Source organism: Oryzias latipes, chromosome 15 (assembly GCF_053564925.1).
Source record: "Oryzias latipes strain Hd-rR chromosome 15, Olatipes_Hd-rR_3.1".
Taxonomy (NCBI): domain Eukaryota; kingdom Metazoa; phylum Chordata; class Actinopteri; order Beloniformes; family Adrianichthyidae; genus Oryzias; species Oryzias latipes.
Window position 1 is genome coordinate 12,148,765 of NC_136251.1, and position 21,086 is coordinate 12,169,850.

Below are 21,086 nucleotides of genomic sequence, written 5' to 3' on the forward strand. Positions count from 1 at the left end.
AAGAGTGACAGATTTTCCATGAATGCAACATTCAGAATAAAGAGGTCATTTGGGGTCCTTGCATGATCAACAGGAAGTGATTCCTGAGATTACTGGGAATGAGACACCATGAGCGCCACATTGGTTTCTGTCAATGCAACACACCGAGGACCTTTTCAAAGCTCATTTTGGAACTCTAGAAAGCTTTTTATCTTCCAGATATGTCATGGGTTCAGAGTCGGAGCCTCTTTTAACTGACCCCTCCCAATGGAGACCAATCAAAACGTTCCAAATGTTGCAGTCCCTCAAAAGACCACTAGAGGCTGGTGAAAACAGGGAGCGCTTTTGTATTGACTCGTACACAAAGATTTCACACAAAACCAAGACAATAAAAATACTGACGTCAAAAACTATTTTTAATGTTCATCAAGGGTGTGTGGGTGGGGGGTGAGGGGGGTTAATGAAAGTCTTTTTGATTTCAATGGAGCTCACGTTTCTGAACTAGAGGCGTGTTTTGATTGGCACATCTGTGGAAACTTTACTTTGTGACACCCAACTGCCCATTTTTGGCATTTTGTTGGGGTGAACCAAACCCATTCAGGCTTTTTTTTGTGTGTGTCTTCAGAATACTGCAGGAGCCCCTAGAGATTACCCGCCCACTTTTAGCATCTATGACATAACAAATGCTGCATCTGGGAATAAAGTTTTACACTGTAGAATATTCAGGAACACAGAATATGGATCATTAGAATATGACAGTATTGAAGACTGGGATGATCAAGTTGGCGAGTTTACTCGACGCGTCCCAAAGACGACTGAAATACTGGCGTGTGTGAAAGCGTATCAGTGTGGATTCAATCTGGAAAACTTTTCTATTAGAGTCCTACTCAGATGATCTTTTGATTTATATTTAAAGCATTTCCAGTGGTCTCTTCATTATGATTCTGATGTTTTTTTAGCCAAATTGAAAAACCTGTGTGGTTTTCTGGGGCATAGTTTCTGCAGACCTTCAAGAGTTCATTAAAAATTCACCACTGAGTTGTGGGCAGAAGTGTTGGTACAGAGCAACACCGCCCCCCTTTCCTGTCACCCATCTGTTTAAATGCTCCCCCCACCTTTGTTTACAGCCCCCCCCCCCCCCCCCCACACACACACACACAACCCCCCACACAACCCCAATCTAATATTTCCGGTGCAACAAAATTGGTGAGCAGTATACGGAGCTATCCAGTTGTACAGTTTAGATCCAGATTCAAGCTCAGAGAAGGAAAACAAAGACGTACGTAGATCCATTTGTCTACAAGTGGATGCATCGGAATGGAGCGGAGCAGGGAGGCTTTTTATTTTCAAATACAATCTTTTTCTAATTGATTTTTTTTTTTTCCATCTGCTCTTGATTCACAACATTTTGGATAAAGAAATATTCAGGCTTGGTTTCCTTTCTATGTCTTTAATCATGAGAAAAATGCCAGTACATGTTAAAAACCCACATTTTATCAGAGTGGGCCTTTAAGACTTCAGGCGGCACGGCATGAGGAGCATCAGGCCCCTGACATCACTGTGGTCACATGGTCTCAGGAGGATGTTGGGAAAACAACCAGCATTCCACCAAAACCACACATGCAACCTGAAACAGTTTCACTCTAGAAGGGAAGTCTTCTTTTAAGCAGAGCTCTTTGACGGAGGACCAGTCTGCCAACTGGATTTAAAAGAATGTATGGAGCTTCATGGAAGATCTTGAACAGTTTTAGCAAAAACATTTTACATGAACGGGCTGCAACGACGTCCTGCTGCTTTCTAAACAGCTCCTCACTGTTCCCACGGTTACCGCCGTGCTGCAGGGGAAGCGCCGCAGTGGCAAAAATGAATTTCAATGTTGAAACCGGCAGAGATGGACGCTGACACACATGCATCCTCCTTCTGTTCAATGTAAGGAGATCTGCCTGCGTTTCCATGGAGACCTGCGGTTTTGTGTTCCCGGATATCATGTGCAGGAGAACTTGGCTTTAACCAACCACACACACACACCCACACACGCGCGCACAAACACAAAAGACCCGCTCAGACTTCTGTATCTGTTTTCAGCCTTGGCTCTCTGCAGGTGACCTGCTGCAGGTTTAAGTGACTGCAGGTTTTGGTCTTCATCACCTCATGGAGCATCATCATGGGCAGAACACCAGCACCTTCATCAGATCTTCCCACGAGTCCTGCCAGCAACTTTTACAGATCTGTGAGACATCCAGGAATTTCATTTTCAAACTACAGCTGCTTGATGTGTCAGCTGCTAGTTTCCAAAAAAAGACTTTTCACACTTTTTCTATGTAAATATTTGGATTTTACAAATAAAACTTTCAGCACTTAATCATTTACGTCTGGTTTCAAGGCAACTTACATCGTTTTGCACCAATTGCTGAAGTCATTTATAATAATCCATATAAAATGATGCCCAGTTATAGTTGGTATCATTGACTAAACAAGAGAACTGGACTGAGTGACCCCCCCCCCATGTTCCAAACAGGAAGTACCCGCTGGTTTCAAGAGCTCCCATAGACTTCTATAGAGAAATAAACAGCTGTTACACAGTCAATTTATCTGTCAAAATAGATACAATACAGACATTTTCTAACATATTCCTTATTTTCTGAGGATATTTTTTCCATAGTGCAAGTTATTCGTGTTATAAACTGACCAATCAGATGCTCAAGCTGACTGTTCGGGATGTTTGACAGATTTCTTGTAAACCGCTTTCAAGTTCTAACAAGCTCCCTCCAGATTGGTGAGGATGGTTGCCATAGAAACGTTGACTCAAACCAACTCAGACCAAGTACTGCTTACTTATGAAGTCAAGATGGAAAAATGTCAACAACAAAAAAGCCATTTTCTGTGGTTACCGTCACGCTCATTCAGTCCAGTTTTCATCTAAAATCAATGGTCAGCATGTTATCTGTATCAGCTGGTAATTGCACAAAGCTTTATTTAAAACTTTGACGACAAAACCAAAATGCTTCTGAATGCATCAACGCTTCTGCAAAAAACGTCAGATGGACAACAGACGTAAGTTGAACAGCATTTCTTTAACACCACAAAGTCATCTTTACATCTATAATAAAATATTAATATTAGCAGATGGCAGTTACATTTGACTTCAGCAAAAGTCCTTGATTATCAATTTTTAGAACAAAATACAGTGAGCATTACAGAAAAGTGATGAAAGCCATGCTCAAAATAAAATTTACCACTAGGTAAATCAATTTTATTATCATCTAATTATTATGTGTCACCTGCACTGAAGGTAAAATGTTTACATTTTTCCAACTCACATCTGCATCTTCATGACGTGGATGAGAAACTCAAACCTTAAAAGACAACCAAATCTCTATAACAACTTTTCTTTAGCTTGTTCAATTTGGTCACATTTTCCTGTATTGGCGTGTTTGCTGCCACCCTGAGGAGGCAGGAGGTACTGCTGCTGTTGAGAGCACCCTGTCCTTCAGGCTCGAGCGCAGTGTGAGGAAGACGAGGCAGCGAAGGGAAGAAGGGAAAGAAACTGCTCATCTGACTAACATGTAAGCTTGTGCACATGAGAGTGCACGTGCTATACAGTCACACTCTGGATTATCAAGGGTATCTGAAAAAGCCAAACACCACCTGGAATAAACCGCAAACTGCTGCCTGAAACTCACAACAACACGGATGATCGCTCCTCGCTGCAACGAGGAAGAAGAACCTGAGAGTGTAGAGGGCTGCAGTCAGGCACAGATGAATCTGCATCACTGAAGCTAAAGCTACTCAGGAAGAAGCTGATGCTTACAAAAACCAAAGCAGCCAAAATGTTGCTTTAGTCTGCCGCCTCTGCAACACCAAACCCTGCCTTCTGAAGTTCGAGTCCAGCTGTTTTAAGTGGAGCCTTTTTTTAAAAAAATAAGAAATATTTGATTGCATCTAATCCAAATGTCATTTAAAATAAGTCTCCTAATGCTGTCTGAACTGATAAATGTGTGTTTGTGGAGAGGCGAGGAACTACAGACCCTTTTGTCCAATCACTGCAAGGCCGACGTTCTGCACACGCTCAGTACGGCTCTCCATCTGCTCCATAAAAGTTGGCAGTAAAAGTTTCATTGCTGAAGATATGTCTCAAAATAATTATTTGAAAACTTCTTTAAAATACATCTAGCTAGAAATGAGTAAAACAGTTTCTTATTTTTTTATTACCATTTTCCTGTGAAGCATGGTGAGAGAGGAATAATGATATGTTGTTTTTTTGTTTTAGGTTTTTCAATCCTCATATTTTTGAAGATATTATTATTAAGATATTTGATGGAGCTTGGACTTGAACTTTAAAGAATCATATTGAGAACTTTTTCTTGTTCAATCATAATTGGACTCCAGAAGATGACAGGAGACAAATTACAGGATCAGCAGAGGTCAGATCCAGATTTTTAGGACCAACATCTGAGTCTGTGCTCATAAATGTTCTGTAGAAATAACAAATGTGAGGAAAACTGCCAAGAGGACAGAAAATCCTATTAGAAAACTTTTAAACCTGCAGCTGGTGAAAAAAAAAAGTTTTTTTAGGCTAAGATTAAGAAGATAACACAAGCTCCACCCCCTTCACATGCACACAAAAACACACACTGAACCTTCTGCATTTTTAAACTCAGGAGCATAAATTATTTAACAAAGTGGGGCACGAATGAAGGAAGAGGCCATCAGGAGTGAAAACAGCAGCAAGAAAACTACTACAGCACATACACAAGCGTGCACACGCGTACACAAGTGTGCACACGAGCACACACACGCACAATAAGGCATGTGAGCACCCACCAGCATGATCTCATGATCAGCATTAACATTCTCCGTAGCACAAACCCGTTTTGTCGTCCCTGCAGCAGATTAAGTCATCGATAGACGTCCAAAGCAGGTTTCAATAAAGTTTTTTGGTTTAAAAGTGAAAGGACAACTGGCTCATTAATACAGCTACCCATGCGTGTGTGTGTGTGTGTGTGTGTGTGAGGAGGAAAGGGGGCGGGGTAGTGGGCACAGGCAGCAAGCTGAATCGTGCACGTATTGTCATAACTTAGACCACCTTTCCCGTCATATTCCACATGCAGGTAAGCATGAATGAATGTACGAATGAACGACTAACCAGTGTATTTCATTGACGCATTTTGTTGTTGTTGAATAGTGTTGCAATCGTCCATACAATTCCCATTATGTAATTGAATTGTGAATAGAATTACAGGCAACGCCAAATACCTGAATCTCAGGCTCAAATGTAGTATAATGTCAAAGTACTTAATTTTGTTTTTCTTTACAACACTGTAAGCAGTAAGTATTTCTAGTAAAAAGCTGAATGATCTCAGTAATTGAATTTTTCAATTATTTAATTTAATTAGGTAACTAAAGTAACTAAAAAGTAAATATAACTTTGCAACTTTAAACAAGTAACTCTGCAAATTTGAACAACATAACAGTAATTAAGGATCTAAAAAGTAAATGCAACTTTGCAACAGTAACAACAAGCAGAACCTCAAGGCAGTCGGAGCAAAAAAGTAAATAAAACTTCTTGACTATTGATTACGAACAAATGTGAAATAGCAGTGATTAGAAGCAGCATGAAAACTTCTTAACTAGTGTTACCTACTCTACACTACACCTACTACACTGCAGTGCTCTCTTCAAAAAATCTGAAACAGACTAGAGCAGATTTAAGTTTGATATGGTGTATTTTCAGTAATTGAAAAGTGTATATATAAGTGCTAGATGTCACCAGAATGCACCAAATTGCACCATTTTAAAAAACGCTGCGGTACTTGCTGCGTCCGCCTGCGGCGGCGGATCGCGCTGTGCGCGGTGTCGGGCCAACTTTCAGGCAGGGCCAGTAACTTTCAAAAACTACTGGCCCTGCGGGCCAGTGCAAATTTCTGGCCTATGTCAACCCCTGTAATCGATCTACTAAAAGTAGAGATTAATCTTTAATGACTTTCCTTTTTTGGTGACCTAAAGCTACTCTCGTGAGATTTTGTGAGATCAAGCTTTGAAACAATCATACACTGTGTCCGAATTCCTTCCCTCTTCACTACATACTGCACTATATTGTGTGTTCACCATTTTGAAGTGCTGTCCGGATCTACAATTCCAAAATCAAGTGCCCTAGAAATTTCCCAGAAGTCTCTTGTGTGAATCAATGCTCACTAGACTGGCGAATATAGACCATAATGCATTGCATTTGAACAATTTTTGCAAATAAAATGTGTTTAAATGTTTTTTTTAAATAAAATATCAACATTTTAATCTTCAGAACACAGTGGATTCATAAATGGTCATCATAAAATGCTCATATCAATAAGATTTTCACTTCACAGCCTCACCCCTAGCATCACTCAGACCACACCCCCTCCGCCCGGCTCGTACCTGCAAGCGCTTTGATGCGCGAGCGCTCAAACAGGCGCGCAGAGCTGTTCTCGTTGTCCCAGTCGTCGGCGTCCCAACGGTTGTTGACGCCATCGTTGTACTGTTGCTGGATCTCCATGTGCTCAAACTCCGCCGCCACCGACGTCATGTTGACCTCTCCGTGACTCCGCCCCCTGTGCCGCCGCTGCTGCTTCTTCTTCTTCTTCCTCTTCAAGCTCTAAGCTCCTCCCCACCTGTGACCCAATGCGGCTGTCAACAGGAGCTGCACGCTCAAACCGGCTCTGAATGCCGGGTCGGAAAGCTGGATAAAAACCTACGGAGATAGAAGCAAGACAAGACTTAGAAACACAGAAGTAGAGGAGTGCGTCCAGAGTTCACGTCAGGACGTTGATCTGCATCACTGCTGTCAGATGCTGCTGAAAACATGACAAGCAGAGTCAGGAAAAGGTTTTTGTAGAAGCAGTTCATGGAAATGAAACACTTAAGAATTCAGCTGCTGTCCAGTTAGAGGTCAGAACAATGAATTATAGTGAAGTGCACGTTTCTGTGCAGGACAAGATCCCCAGTAGCGACATAAAAGCTATCAGCAGTTTGATCAGTTTTAAACGTTTTTTAGTCACTTCCTGTTCTCTTTACTTTCAAAACAACAACAATTTGATTTTTAGTCAAGAAACACGGGACATAGCACTGAGCTGTCAGATGACCGTGACTCAGCTTCGTGATTGGCTGCAGACTCCGGCAGCTCCTTTCATTTCTCATCTTAAACCCCCTCAGCTGTTGTTGTCAAACACGGACAACAGCATCACCCTGTGGTCGCAGCACGCTACTACAGCCAGATTTAACAAACTCAATCGTTTAGAAATATAGTCTCAAAGACATTTCCATTTCTATTTATTTCAGACAGCTAACTTCACAAGATGGATATTAATATCAGTTACATTTTAAATAATATTACAGAAATCAGTGAAATTTCTATTAAAGGTGTCAAACTGAGAAAAAGTTGTAAATTAGATTCATAAAATCTCTTCCATGACACAGGAACTCATGAGATTTATTCCAATAGTTTTCCTGAAAGCTTTAAACATTTCAAATATACTCCTAAAAAGAGAGACTAAAAACATCTGCAGATTTTATACTAAAATAGTTGATCCCTTTAAAAATATACTATGCTAGCCATTTTAACACCAAGTCTTGCATTTGCTGACACATATGATGACTTTTATTTTGTTACGTCTGGCAGGAAATGCCTCCGTTTTGTGTTTTATGGGCGCCACTGTTCTGGAGACAAACGATGCATTCACTGACCCAATGGGAGTCTGATCGATTTGCCAAATACAGAAAGACAGAAAAGGAGCAGACGACTCAGCTCTATGTGAGGACGCTGCAGTCAGCAGCATGACTCAACAGTACGGCAAGCAGAGCCGCCTGCAGATTAACCTGAACCTGACAAAGTTCCAGCTTGACTCGTGCAACAGATCCACTGAAACCCACGGCAACCAACTCACCCATTATTTAGAAGAAAACAAACACATGCAAATAACAAGAGGGGTTAAAATCATGACGCATACATCAACTACCACACGTCAACATCCACTGAATAGCTAGCTCATTTCAATCCTGTTGTGATGCTGCCGTAAGCGCCCTGGTGATCTGTTCAGGGTTTTGTTCACCCTTCAATATATCCTTTCAGGGTTCACCACAGAAGGTTTGACAGGGACTTTTACACCGCATGCCCTACCAGACCCAACCCTGTATTTTAACCGTGCTGGGGACCGGCACAGGGAGACCCAGACTTGAGCTGCCTTGTGGCTACATAGTTAGGAAGTAGCGTGAAGGATCTTGCCTAAGGACCCACACTGGATGAAGCTCATCGTCGCACCCCCTGGGAATTGAACCCTGGTTCACATGTGCCAGTCCTGCACCTGACCTGTTCGTGGTGTAACCTAGGGCTGTGACGATAACCGCATCACCGCATCACCGCGGTGATGAGGTCATCACCGCGGTGATGTCCTCATCACCGCATCACCGCACTTTTTTTAACGCAATTTTTTTACTTTTTGCATATGGTGCGTGTTTGGAACTATAATAAACACATTAAACGCATTCATCTTTGCTTATAATTTACTTTTTCTGCTAGTCCTGTGTTCAAACTTTCCTTCATTCTTTCAGATTGTTGTCTCCTTTTCTCCCACCGCGCGTGCTCTCACTGTCTGCCTCTGCGCTGCACGTGGCACGCGGCTCCCTTTACAGTTACACAAACAGGCGCGCGCTTTCAGAAGCACACATCCTCATTCTACAACAGAAGTTTCCGTCTCGCAAGGAAATACAATAAATTCATTGCTTTCTAATTGTTAATTTCCATTGTATTCATTTCCGTTATAAGCTGCGTGCGTTCTTAAGTGCGGGACACGGCCGCCCACCGAAGGATTTTGTGTTGGAGGGGGAGGTATTACTGTCCTCCTTCACTCCGTAACACCAAACATGAACGCGCGCTGTTAGATTTCCATGAAAATCACTACATGTTTTGTTTGGGAACTATTTTTTGCAGCGTAACGTTACGTTTCTGTATAAACAAAGGCGGAGCCTCCTGTCCCGTGTTCTACATGGATGTCAGGCTCACGGCCGCCGGAAAGGGGACAGTGTCTGCAGTCTGCTTATTACTGGGCAATATATAATATTCTGAGAAGGTGTCTGTACCAGAGAGCACAGGTGAAACTTGCGTGCAGCTCCAGAGCGGTCCGCTGCAGAAGAATCAACACGCACCCCCAACACACGTGTGCGCACCTTCCTCCTTTACCTACACAAGACTCTCCGCGCTCAAACACAGTCAATCTACAACGCCTATAGTTAGTTCACCAGTTAGATATGTAGTTGTTAGTTGTTACTGATGTTTGTTAATAAAGATTAGTACGTTGTAATTGTATTTATTTCTGATGCGGCCGCCGGGGGATTTTGTGTTTTTTTTTTCGTTTTTTTTTTTTTTGGGGGGGGGGGGGGGGGGGGGGCTGCGGTTAACCGCGACACCGCGCCCCCTGGTGGTTCATTACCGCGGTGATGAAAAATTCGACACCGTCACAGCTCTAGTGTAACCTGCCTTTACCCATCAGTAGCTGGTTGGCTACTGCAGCCCTGTGATCCCAAAATGGATACAGTGGGCTCTAAGGATAAATGGGTGGAGGAATGGATAGTACTACAGGCCTCATTAATTGGTTTGTGGGCCACACATGTCTAAAAAAAGGAGCCAGAAGTTCTAGGACTTCGTGCCTTTGACACATGCACCATTGCGAGGGGTTGACCCGTACGAGTGGAGTGGGCTTTTGGGTTGTCTGGGCCCATGGAGGGGAAGTGCAGGCGTGTCTTGCAGTTCACTTGATGCAGCCGCCGTAAGGGACGTCAGTGAAAAAGGAGATGCACGATTGTTGTGCGTGTAATAGCTGTATCATGAAATACTTGTCAGGAATTTGCGAGTTACACGCAATTAAGTTACTGACTGCTTCCCCATTAGCACGGGGTGTGCATGTGATACGCACGTCCCAATACGATGCATAAGCATGCACCCTGGTCACGTTGATCGCACAAGTCTGCAGGAGTATGGTGGTTGAAAAAAAATCAAACCTGTACATCGTGCCTGTGTCTCCCCTACTTCCCCCTTACTTCACCCAGCATGTTGTATACGTTTTAGCTACGACCTCTTGCCCCCAGGATGTCCTACATTTACGTCCTATGAGCTCGAAGGTGGACTACGACTTAAATATATTCTGTGGTTTGTCCATTTTTTGCCTACAGTATCCACTCATAAGGGAAGTGGTGAAAAAGGCATTAGCTTCACTGGGATTATCAATGATGATCAATGACATCAGGTCATAATGTGATCAGCTAAAAAAAAGGATGTTTCAGAGGCAGAGGCTCTCCAATCAGTCAAGGAGTGACATTAAAAAGAAATGCTCTTCTTTAAGACAATGCAGAGCAGAACAACAAAGGATCCTTAGGATGGGATCTTGCTGTGCATGCCTTAGTCATTTGAGCCTTTAGTTTAACACTGAATTTCTCATCAGCACATTTGTGTCAATGACATTACTGAATGACCCCGCAAAGCCTCCAGAAACTTCTGTGGGTAAACTCAATCCTTTGCGCCATCTGCAGCTTTGAACATGGTCCAAGAAACTGCGGAGGGATGGAAGCAAAATGCACAATCCAAGTTTTTTCTTTGGCATGAGCATCAGATCTACACATCTGGTTTGAACACATGTTTTTACCAACTTCCTTTTTCTGCAGACTCCTGGAACAAACCCAGGAAGAAGACAAAAATATAAAACATTTGATGACATTAAAATGTTTGGCCCATACATCCTCATAAATCTGAGAAGCTTTTTGTGCTGCAGAGAACTCTGCTGGCCCCGCCTACAGACGTCCCACTCAACCAATGATATTCCTCCTTCCAACGCGAGGCCTTAACTGTTGCTTTTAATGCAGCAATTGTGTGTCAGTGTGTGTGTGTGTGCACCACCACCCACTTTCAGCTCAACAACCAGTGAGGCTGGAGCTGCTTATGTTGCTGCGCTAAAAATACGGCACCGCCGGGACGCTTGCAAGGAGAGCGTGTGCTGCCAGAGCCAAGCCAACACCATGTGTACTCAGGCAGAAGAGATGAAAGAGCGCACACTTACACACACACATACACAGCACGGTTTCAGAGATGCTGCACATGTGATTTATTAATCTAATTCTCTGCATAAAGAAAAAAAAAAGGTCATTCAAGACTTTAAGACTCCCAAAAAGCTGCCTGCAAACATTGCAGAGGCAAGACAGGATGCTATTCTTGTGCACCTACAAACCTTTAAGAGATATTTTGAATAAAATACAACAGAAAAACGTTACAATTATAGTGAAATAAATCTAAAAATATATAGTTTTCTTTCCCTGAGTCTATTTAAGTGCACTACAATTATACTTAGTCTGTGCTAAAAGTGAGGCAGCAGTATGCTTGAAGTTTACTTTTTATATGTTATTTATATATTGCAAGCTTCCAATTTATTCTTAAGATTTCAGGCAGTATATTTCCTACACTACACGTACATGGACTGTAGTATACTTGCTATACTTGTACTTAAGCATACAGAGAGAACTTCTGTCACTGAAGTGTTTTGCCTTACATCAGCCTGTAATTACACAAACAGCCTGCGTGTGGCAGTGTGGGTACTTCAGTTGTAGCAGTGGCTGATGCAGCATGCTGACCCTTTTTTGATTTTCTCCCATTTCTTTCCAAAAACCTTCTGCATAAAGTTACGAATTTGAGTATTTCAATTATAACTTACTGGTTGACTGCAAAGTATCCAGTAAAAATCCCTAAATGTGTTTGGAAAGAGCTGCTTTAATCAATGCTGCTGGTTTTTTTATTGAGAAACTAAACCGTTACCGTAGTAACCTGTCTCTAATGATAACATAAAGTACCACAAATTAGATTTACGGTATATGTAAATCCTAATTTAATGGAAGATAAGTCCAGAGTTCATCTGGAAAGCAGTCATCTGCTGAATCATCTGCAGCTCATGTGAACATTTCAGGGGGCAAAACACATCTTCAAAGTCCCTCAAAAAAACTGGACATCATCCGTTCTGACATTATTAGTTTGTGTTTTGTTCTTCTACAGTTTCCTTTCTTTCTTTATCATTTGTGTCGTGTAGGATCGTGTATTTTGAAGGAAGGCGGCACCGTTAACGTCCCCTAAAGTTCAAAGCTGTTAAAAACTTTTTTTGTCACTTTTGTTGGTGAAGGACACATTTTCCACCATACCAACTTTAAAATAGAAAGATTTGCGAGATTGTAAGAGGTAGGACTTGGTCATCTTGCTCTGGTTTTGGATTTTTGTGTCCATTAAACCCAAAAGATGTTCCATTTTTACTAATTTTTGTTGTGAAATCCCAGACTGCAGGGAGAATTGTTGCTATTTTAATCAGAACATCTCCCTTTTTTTGTTTTGTTTTGTCTGATCATTCCATTAAAGTCAAGCTGTCCAGCACAAATAAATATGGTTTGTTTTGTCCAGTCATGGGTTCTTTCAAAGGCTCCTTAAAGCTCTGGATCAGCTCCTCTGTCTGCTCCTTCTGCCTCACAAACTCCTCCATTCTAATCAGTAATCAAACTTACTTGATGGTCTTTTTGTGTTCAAATTCGCAGTAAAACACCAACATTATTTAGTTGAAAGCACATATCTCCACGGATACCGCCATCCCAGCATGCACTGTGCCCCAACCCACTCATCAAGCTGCAGACGGTGGCACAAAGGCGCTTGAAAGGTGACTGAGTTTAAAAACCTCCTTTTCCGATTTCATAAAGAGATGACTCAGCAGCAGCAGCAGCTCAGTTCATCCTAAACCTCTGACAGAAGATGAGCACTATTATTATCTGCATTAGCGGGGGCACATTTCATAGAACCTTCAACTCAAACCAAAATGTGTCCAATCTACTTTGACGTCAACAGAAATGTATGTTACAAACCAAAAAGGAGTTTGAGGTTCAACCTCAGTGAAACTGAACTGTTACACTGTCACATTCTCCTTTCTTATCTACGCTTATGCCTTAAGGCCGTGTCACAGCCACTACATACATATTGGGTGAATATGCAAGGAATATACGTGTGAAGATACAGTCAGGAGCATAAATATTTGGACAGAGACACATTCTCTATAATTTTGTTTCTGTACATTATCACAGTGAATTTTAAATAAAACAACTCAGATGCCATTGAAGTGCAGACTTTCAGCTTTTATTCCATGTGTTGAACAAAAAGATTGCATAAAAATGTGAAAAACTAGAGCATTTTTTAAACACAATCCCTTCACTTCATGGGCTCGTAAGTAATTGAACAATTGACTTCCATGCTATTGCATGGGCAGGTGTGGGCAATTCCCTTGTTGTGTCATTATGAGTGAAGCAGATTAAAGGCCTGGAGTTGATTAGAGGACTCGTGTTTGCATTTTGAAGATTTTGCTGTGAACAGACAGCATGCGGTCAAAGGAGCTCTCCATGCAGGTGAAAAGAGCCTTTAATTAAGCTGAGAAAACAGAAAAAAAAAACATCCGAGAAATTGCTACAGTACTAGAAGTGGCAAAATCAACAATGTGGTACATCCTTAGAAAGAAAGAAAGCAGTGGTGAACTCAGCAACGCAAAAAGACCTGGACGTCCACGGAAGACAACAGCGGTGGATGATGGCAGAATCATTTCCATGGTGAAGAGGAAACCGTTCACAACAGCCAACCAAGTGAAAAACACTCTCCAGGATGTAGGCGTATCAATATCCAAGTCTACCATAAAAAGAAGACTGCATGAAAGTAGATACAGAGGGTACACTGCAAGATCCAAGCCACTCATAAGCCTCAAGAATAGGATGGCTAGATTGGAATTTGCTAAAAAGCAAAGCTAAAAGCCAGCACAGTTCTGGAAAAACATTCTTTGGACAGATGAAACCAAAATCAACCTCTACCAGAATGATGGCAAGAGATAAGTATGGAGAAGGCGTGGAGAAGCTCATGATCCAAAGCACACTACATCATCATTAAAACAAGGTGGAGGCAGTGTGATGGTCTGGGCGTGCATGGCTGCTAGTGGCACTGGGACACTAGTGTTTATTGATGACGTGACACAGGACAGAAGCAGCCCAATGAATTCTGAGGTGTTCAGAGACAGACTGTCTGCGCAGATCCAGGTGAATGCAGCCAAAACTGATTGGGCGGCGTTTCATAATACAGATGGACAACGACCCTAGACACACAGCCAAAGCAACTCAGGAGTTTATTAAAGCAAAGAAGTGGAATATTCTTGAATGATCAAGTCAGTCACCTGATCTTAACCCAAGTGAGCAGCATTTCACTTGTTGAAGACTAAACTTCAGACAAAAAGGCCCACAAACAAACAGCAACTGAAAGCTCCTGCAGGCCTGGCAGGCCTTATGGAGGTCATCATCGCGGTGATGTGGTTATTGTCACACCCCTACGAATGACAAACGCTAGAAACTCGTCTGAATTACGCATATCAAGCATGTATTAAGGAACAAAATTTCGTACTTGGACAAAGCACAAAAAGTACGTAGTGACCGTTTGTGGGGCATCACCAATTATTTCCAGAATCGATTCGATGAACCCTGGATCAATTCGATTCATGATTTTTCCATTCTTTTATTCAATTTTGAATTTACGCGATTTACACAATTAGATATATTTGTATAGAAATGTATTAAAAAACTACTGGAAAACGTATTGGTAAAATAATAAACCAATGAGTTTGTTAATTGTCATCATTTTAGTCATCCTTGAGGCAGCTTTCAAGAGAATCAAATTCTAAAGCTGTTAAATTGGCGTTTGAATCCTTATTGAAGAAGAAAAACATACATATTTAGAGAAATATATGAAAAGATGTTCATGCAGTGAGATTGCAGGCGATTGTCATGGTTTCTGGCTCCAAAGATGAAGCTAATAGCTGCACAGACGATACAAAAGTTTTTTTTTTTTTTGATCGATCTGTTCGAATGGCCACTTGTTTTCATGCAGCGCTGATGATGAGTAAGCATCAACAGCCGGCGTGCAGCTTTTCCTTTGTTTAAACCCACCAACCGTGAAAAAGAAGCTGACAGGACTGAAACTCTAATGTGACTTTGTCTGTAACCACATGAGCTGCATTGATGAAGCAGCAGCTACTTTTCCTGAATTACCAGCATGTTCCCAAGGAAGACAAATGGAGAAGTTGTGCTGCAGAGATGCTGCTGGTCCTTCCAACATGCAGATGGAAAAGCAGATGGATCTCAGCTTGCTGTATTTGTAGCTGCCCTCGCACTTTTGCATTTGCAGCATCACCGCTGGTCACCATGGGAACCAAAACCTAGCAGCATCCTTAACTGCGACCAGACTCCCACACAGGACCAACAGCCCGCTCTGCACATTCACAGAGCAGCTACATGCTCGCACACAAACACAAAGACTTGCAAACACAGAATTACCCTCCTACGCAGCGCAGCACTGCAACCTGGTAAGACTTGCTCAGAAAGAGAAAGCATCCCGGTCTCTGAGGTCAAGTTTTCTCTACATTTCAAACATGAAATAAACCATTAAGGACTTTAGTTACATCAGACAAACAAGACATGAGAATTCAGTCACTTCTAAGAAGTCTTCCTTATTATATTTATTGTTTTTATTAAATTCAAGTGTAACTAAAAAGCATTTTTATGCTCACAGTCTGATCAGTCTTCGAATTATTACCTGAGAGCAAAGCAACAAGTGTATAGAATTTAAAAGAAAAAGGACAATTCCAATTTTTGTCCCCAGATTTTTAGTTGGGATTTAAATCTGTTGAGAATAAAATGTCAGAACCAGTCTGTGTTTGCAGAAAAAAAAGGTTATCTGAATTCTAACAAAAGCAGCAGAACTGAGATCAAAACATTTCCTTCAGAGGCTTCATCTCGACTAATGTATCCAAATAATTCTTTAAAAATCATACAATGTGATTTTTTTTTACATGATCTCTCACACAATTGATGCGTTTCTATGATGAACATTACAAATTCGTCATTTTAAGTGGAAAAACTTGTAGAATCCTTCTGTGACCCACTGAGCACGGCTTTATCAGCAAACAAGAGTCGTCTATTAGCTTTAAAGACCCACTCCAGTCATCTTTTGAGCCATTTTCAAAGCATTTTCAGTGGTCTTTTAAACATGATAACAGTATTCTCCAGAGTATAAGTCACAGTTTTTGCATAGTTTGGCCAACTTAACCCTTGTGGTATCTTAGATGACCCCACCCTTGCATTGACGTGTTCTCCCTACCATGACAAAGGTGGATAAAGGTGGAAAGATTTCATGTAATCCATGGACACCAGTGAAGATCACAAATCATTGAAGAAAAAAGGTTCAGAACACTGTCTAGTGGACCTAGATCAGTGTTTTTCAAACTTTTTTGAGCCACGGCACACTTTAACCTTGCAAAAAATCCTGCGGCACACCAGCATCCAAAAATTAAAAAAAAAGGAGAAACTCAGTCTGTATTGATGTACAGTCAATCCAATCTCACATGCATTTTTGTGATAATTGTGGCTGAAAAAGCTGGAAGCTGTAGCTGTTATTTCTAAAATATGTGATAAAAGGTAAGTTTGAAGATTTAAAAACTTCAAAAGATCGTTTCTCTGATCTTCATTGTTTTGTTCACTTGTTCCACGGTCTGACACCGGATTCTGTGGAAAGCTACACCGCTAAAGACGAGCTTGAGCTGGTATTTCTGGTGGAACAGAGAGACTTTACGAGATAAATCGGGACAAGGATGTGAAGACTTTAACCACTTCTGATTAGACAGACTTATGACATGTGATTAAGCCTCCAAGAATGATTGGTGGAGACAGTTAAAGGGGCAGGACTGTTCCGAAAAAAAGAGCTGAAGCTGCAGCTAAATCGCGGTACCGTCATTCTTATCAAAAATGTCTTTATTAGAATCAAATAAACACAAAGAAAAAAGTCTTATGATATTTCATATTTCTAACTACTCAGTGTTTTATCAGGACCTGTTTGGATGAACAAAGAGCTGATATCCTGGAGATGGTAAATGTTTTTAGATCAGTTAATGAGGGCAATTTCCCACGGCACGCTAGTGTGCCACAGCACACTGGTTGAAAAAGTCTAGATGACCCAACTCCCAACGTTAAAGTGCCTAGGATAGCACGAGGGTTACACTCAGGTGCGACATCTATGTGACTTTTTGTAGAATAAATAGGTTCATTTCTCCACTTATAACCACTAGAGGGCACTGTAGGCGATGCAGAAGAAGAAGCTCTGGCGTTGTTCAAAACCAACGCAAAGGATTTAGAATTCAATACATTTAGTGTTTTGAAGTCTTCATTTGTTTCATGAAGCTACATACAGTTACGGTAGTGAACCGTCCAGATATTAAGTCTATTATTGTTACCTATTCCGTTATTATGAATTGCCTTTCAAGTTGAAATGTCCGTTCTTGTTTCCTTTTTGTTCAAGAAATATGTCTCAAAAGTGCGACTTAAACTACAGTGTGACTTAAATTATTTTTTGTTGTTTATTTTACATTTTTTAGCATCTGCAAATTTTACTCCGGACCAACATTTAGTGAAAGAAATATGGTACGCCAGTTGTAGCCAAAATCAGAAATTTGCTTCTGGGTTGTGACCGGGACCGTTGGCGTGGAGCATCACCCATCACTGAGAGCTCTGTTTATCTGCTCTTCTGCCAACCCACACCCCCGGTATACGTCCCAAATAAGCTCTTTTACAAACTGCTTTTTTTAACGTCCCCTGATTCACAAACAATTTGAATCAAGAAATACTCAGAAATGATATTTTAAGCCTCATTTTCCATTAATAAAAATGCTTTAAAAAAACAATTTAAAAACATGTCTTTAAGTCAGGTCTTTAAATTCTATTTCGTTTAGCTGATCTCCGTTCCTGCTGTTCTGTTATATTCTGACAATTTTTTGTTATCCTTTGCTCTTTTTTTTGGTCTTCTTTCTCTCTTATTGGCAAAAGTGTAAAGGTTTCCTCTCGCATTTCCAGCTGCTGCTCATTGAAATCCAGTTGAATACATGTTTACATGTGTGCAGATACAAGTTTCATAAAAACATTAACAAGTCTTAAACTGCTTTTCCTCAAATCATATGAAACCAGACTTGTCTGACTTTGAATATGGAACTTCCTTTTAGTTCATTACAAAAAATAAAAGCGTACCAAAAAAAAGTGTGTCTACATATAGAAGTGAGGTTAGAATGAATTTAAAATGTTAAAAGTTTCCCAAAGTTGAGGTCAAGGGCAGCCAGTCCTTCACTGCAGCCTTTTAAAGCAGAGACACAAAGGTATGGAGGTATATGTAGGACACGGCCGAGGAAATCATCCATCACCATCTCTGAAGCTATGTAGGACGCAGCGCCACATGTAGGCCAGCGGCGTCGGCCTGACCCGACGTCGCCAGAAAGAGCCAGCATCCAACTCAGAGCTCATCTCACTAAAGCAAGGGCACCATCGCGGAGACGAGCAGCTCTCACTTCAGTATGATCCTCCTAGCCCATGACTGGAACAAAGCTCATTTCATCTGCTTTATAGTTGTATTTTTATGTTAGGTTCCTTTCACATTTCTCTGTCAGAAAGTCAGCAGATGGAGGAAACTTTCCCTTACCGGCACCGCTCTGCAGAGGTCACTGTGCAGCTCTGTAATGCACACGCCCCCCTCTCTTTTTAGCCCAAATGAATCTCACACTGAATGTTGTCGTGCCACTAACAGGAGATGTTCCTCCCATCCACTCCTCTTTCCTTCTGTTTTGGGAAACTGCAGTAATTATGGCCCGCAGCAGTCATAGACTGCAAGGACCATATTGTAACTGCTACGAGGGTCGAACACTCAAAAAGTCCAAAACGTCAAAAAAACACGTCAAAACGCCAAAAAATGGGGTCAAAAGTCGCCCAAAGCACAAAACAACACGACAATTGTGTAACGCAACAAAAATACACACACACACGCACAACACCAACGCAAAAACGTAAAAATTGTAGTCGCAAAAATGACGACAAAAGCACAAAAAAGCCCAAAAAAGCCCTCAAAAGACGGGTTTAAAGCCAAAAAGACATGCCCAGCCTATAGTAAAAGACAGGCCGCATTGAAATACATAGGCCACCTGACTGCAAAAACTTCTATATTGTTTCTGCTTTGTTTCATTATTATTACGTTTCTTCTTTCTTACGGATCCGTTGATCGCAAATTTGACCCCCGCCACATACCCGAAAACTCACCAAAATTGGCACACATCTGGGATAAATTGAAAATGAATTTTCGGCAAAGAGAACGTCACCCCCCCCATGACGATGACATCACGGCGAGCGTTCCCGTAAAAAAAATGAATGGGCCGAAAATCGCTTATGGGGCCAAAAAAAAATATTTCAAATTAGAGCAACGAAACCAAAACACGCGTGTTGGAGATATCCCAAAGAAGTTATGAAATCATTATGGGATGGCAACACGACCTACGGCTTGGCGGCCATTTTGTGGCGAACTCAGAGAAATGGCGATTTTCGTGTTTTTTCACAATATGGGAAAACGACACTTTTGTTCAAGCGATTTTCACGAAATTGCACACACATGCCACAAACACGATTCTACAACTACCAAAGAAGTTTTGTTGACCTTTGACCTTGGCAAGGGGCGGCCATCTTGAATTTTCATAAAAAAGTACCTTTAGTAACGGATACAAACGAAAACTCGTCCTAGGGATTTTTATCAATCTTTTTGAAACTTCTCGGGCATCAATGGCAAGCTACTGTGGACAAAATGTTGGAATTAGAAGTTGTAGAATTTGAAACGCGTGTGCGTGGCGAATTCGCAACCGTCGCCATTTTAGCTAGCTCGCACATATTTTATCGGAATAGCCTGAAACTGAAATATGCGATACCCTGGCCCGCACTGTACAAAATGATGTCACATACGACAAAATCCATAAAGGAATGTGGCCGTGGTAAACAAAAAACAATCGCAAAAAAAAGTGCTGACTCGGCAAAAAAAAATTTTTTCGGATTTTATTTTTAAGAATCGGCTAACGAAACCCAGATAACTTTGACAGGTATATCCAAAGAAAGTTTTGAAATCATTACGTGATGGCGACACGACCTACGGTTTGGCGGCCATTTTGTGCCAAAATCTACCATTTTGAGTTTTTCGCGTTTTTACACAATATGGAAAAATGAACTTTTTTTCGAGCGATTTTCACGAAATTTGACGCGCATGTCTCTAACGTAAGTCTACAATCACCTCTGGAGTTTCGTCGATCTTTGACCTCGGGAAAAGGCGGCCATCTTGAATTTTCTATAAAAAACACCTTTACCACCAGATTCAAACGTAAACTTGTCGTTGGAATTTTCAGCGATCGTCTCGAAACTTTTTGGGCATCAATGGCAAGCTACTGTGGAAAAAATGTTGGAATTAGAAGTTGTAGATTTTAAACGGCGTGCGCGTGGCGAGCTAGCAAAGTGGCGCACTGTTATAACTCCTATATTTTTCAATGGACTACTGTGAAATTTGAATGCATGCAATAATGCCTGAAACTGCATACATTGAAAAACACTGGATATGGACACATAAGGAATGTGGGCGTGGTTAGCATAAAACCACTGTTGCTAGGGACGACAAAAAGTTTACTTTTACCGATTTGTCCGAAACTGACGTCAATCTGTTCGTCCTCCCGAGGGGACCAAAACATAAAATGGTTGCTATAGAGATAAAATCAACAAAAAAGCCGCCATTTTGGAAAAAGTGGGTTTTTTATCAACTCATGACATATAGCTCTCACCAATGGAGGAATGTGTTTTTCTGAGTCAGTTGATGATGCTTACCGCTATGCTAGCACTTTTAGCTATGTTAGCATAACTAGCATAGTTAGCATAATTAGCATTTTAGGTAATGTGTTTTTCTGAGTCAGTTGATGATGCTGATCGCTATGCTAGCACTTTTAGCCACATTAGCATAGCTAGCATAGTTAGCATAATTAGCATATTGAGCAATTTATACTAGCCTTTATCAACTTGGGCGGTGAGGACGGTGGTGCGTAGAGTTGGGCGTGGAAGGCGGGTTGCGTCTGCGGGCCATACAACGCCGCTTGCGGCTTTAATTATAATTATTCCTCAGCAAAAATGTAACTAATAAA

The 21,086-nt window shown here is 41.3% G+C and overlaps 1 protein-coding gene across 1 annotated transcript in view; it reads right to left on the bottom strand.

The window, feature by feature from the left end:
* Positions 1-21,086, bottom strand: part of LOC101159770 (spectrin beta chain, non-erythrocytic 1) — a 122,255-nt gene that overhangs the window by 68,177 nt on the left and 32,992 nt on the right. Inside the window, exon 2 of the mRNA XM_023963144.2 lies at positions 6,394-6,706. Within this exon, the coding sequence (XP_023818912.1) occupies positions 6,394-6,541 (148 nt within the window). The 5' untranslated portion in view covers positions 6,542-6,706. The remainder of the gene's footprint in view (positions 1-6,393; positions 6,707-21,086) is intronic.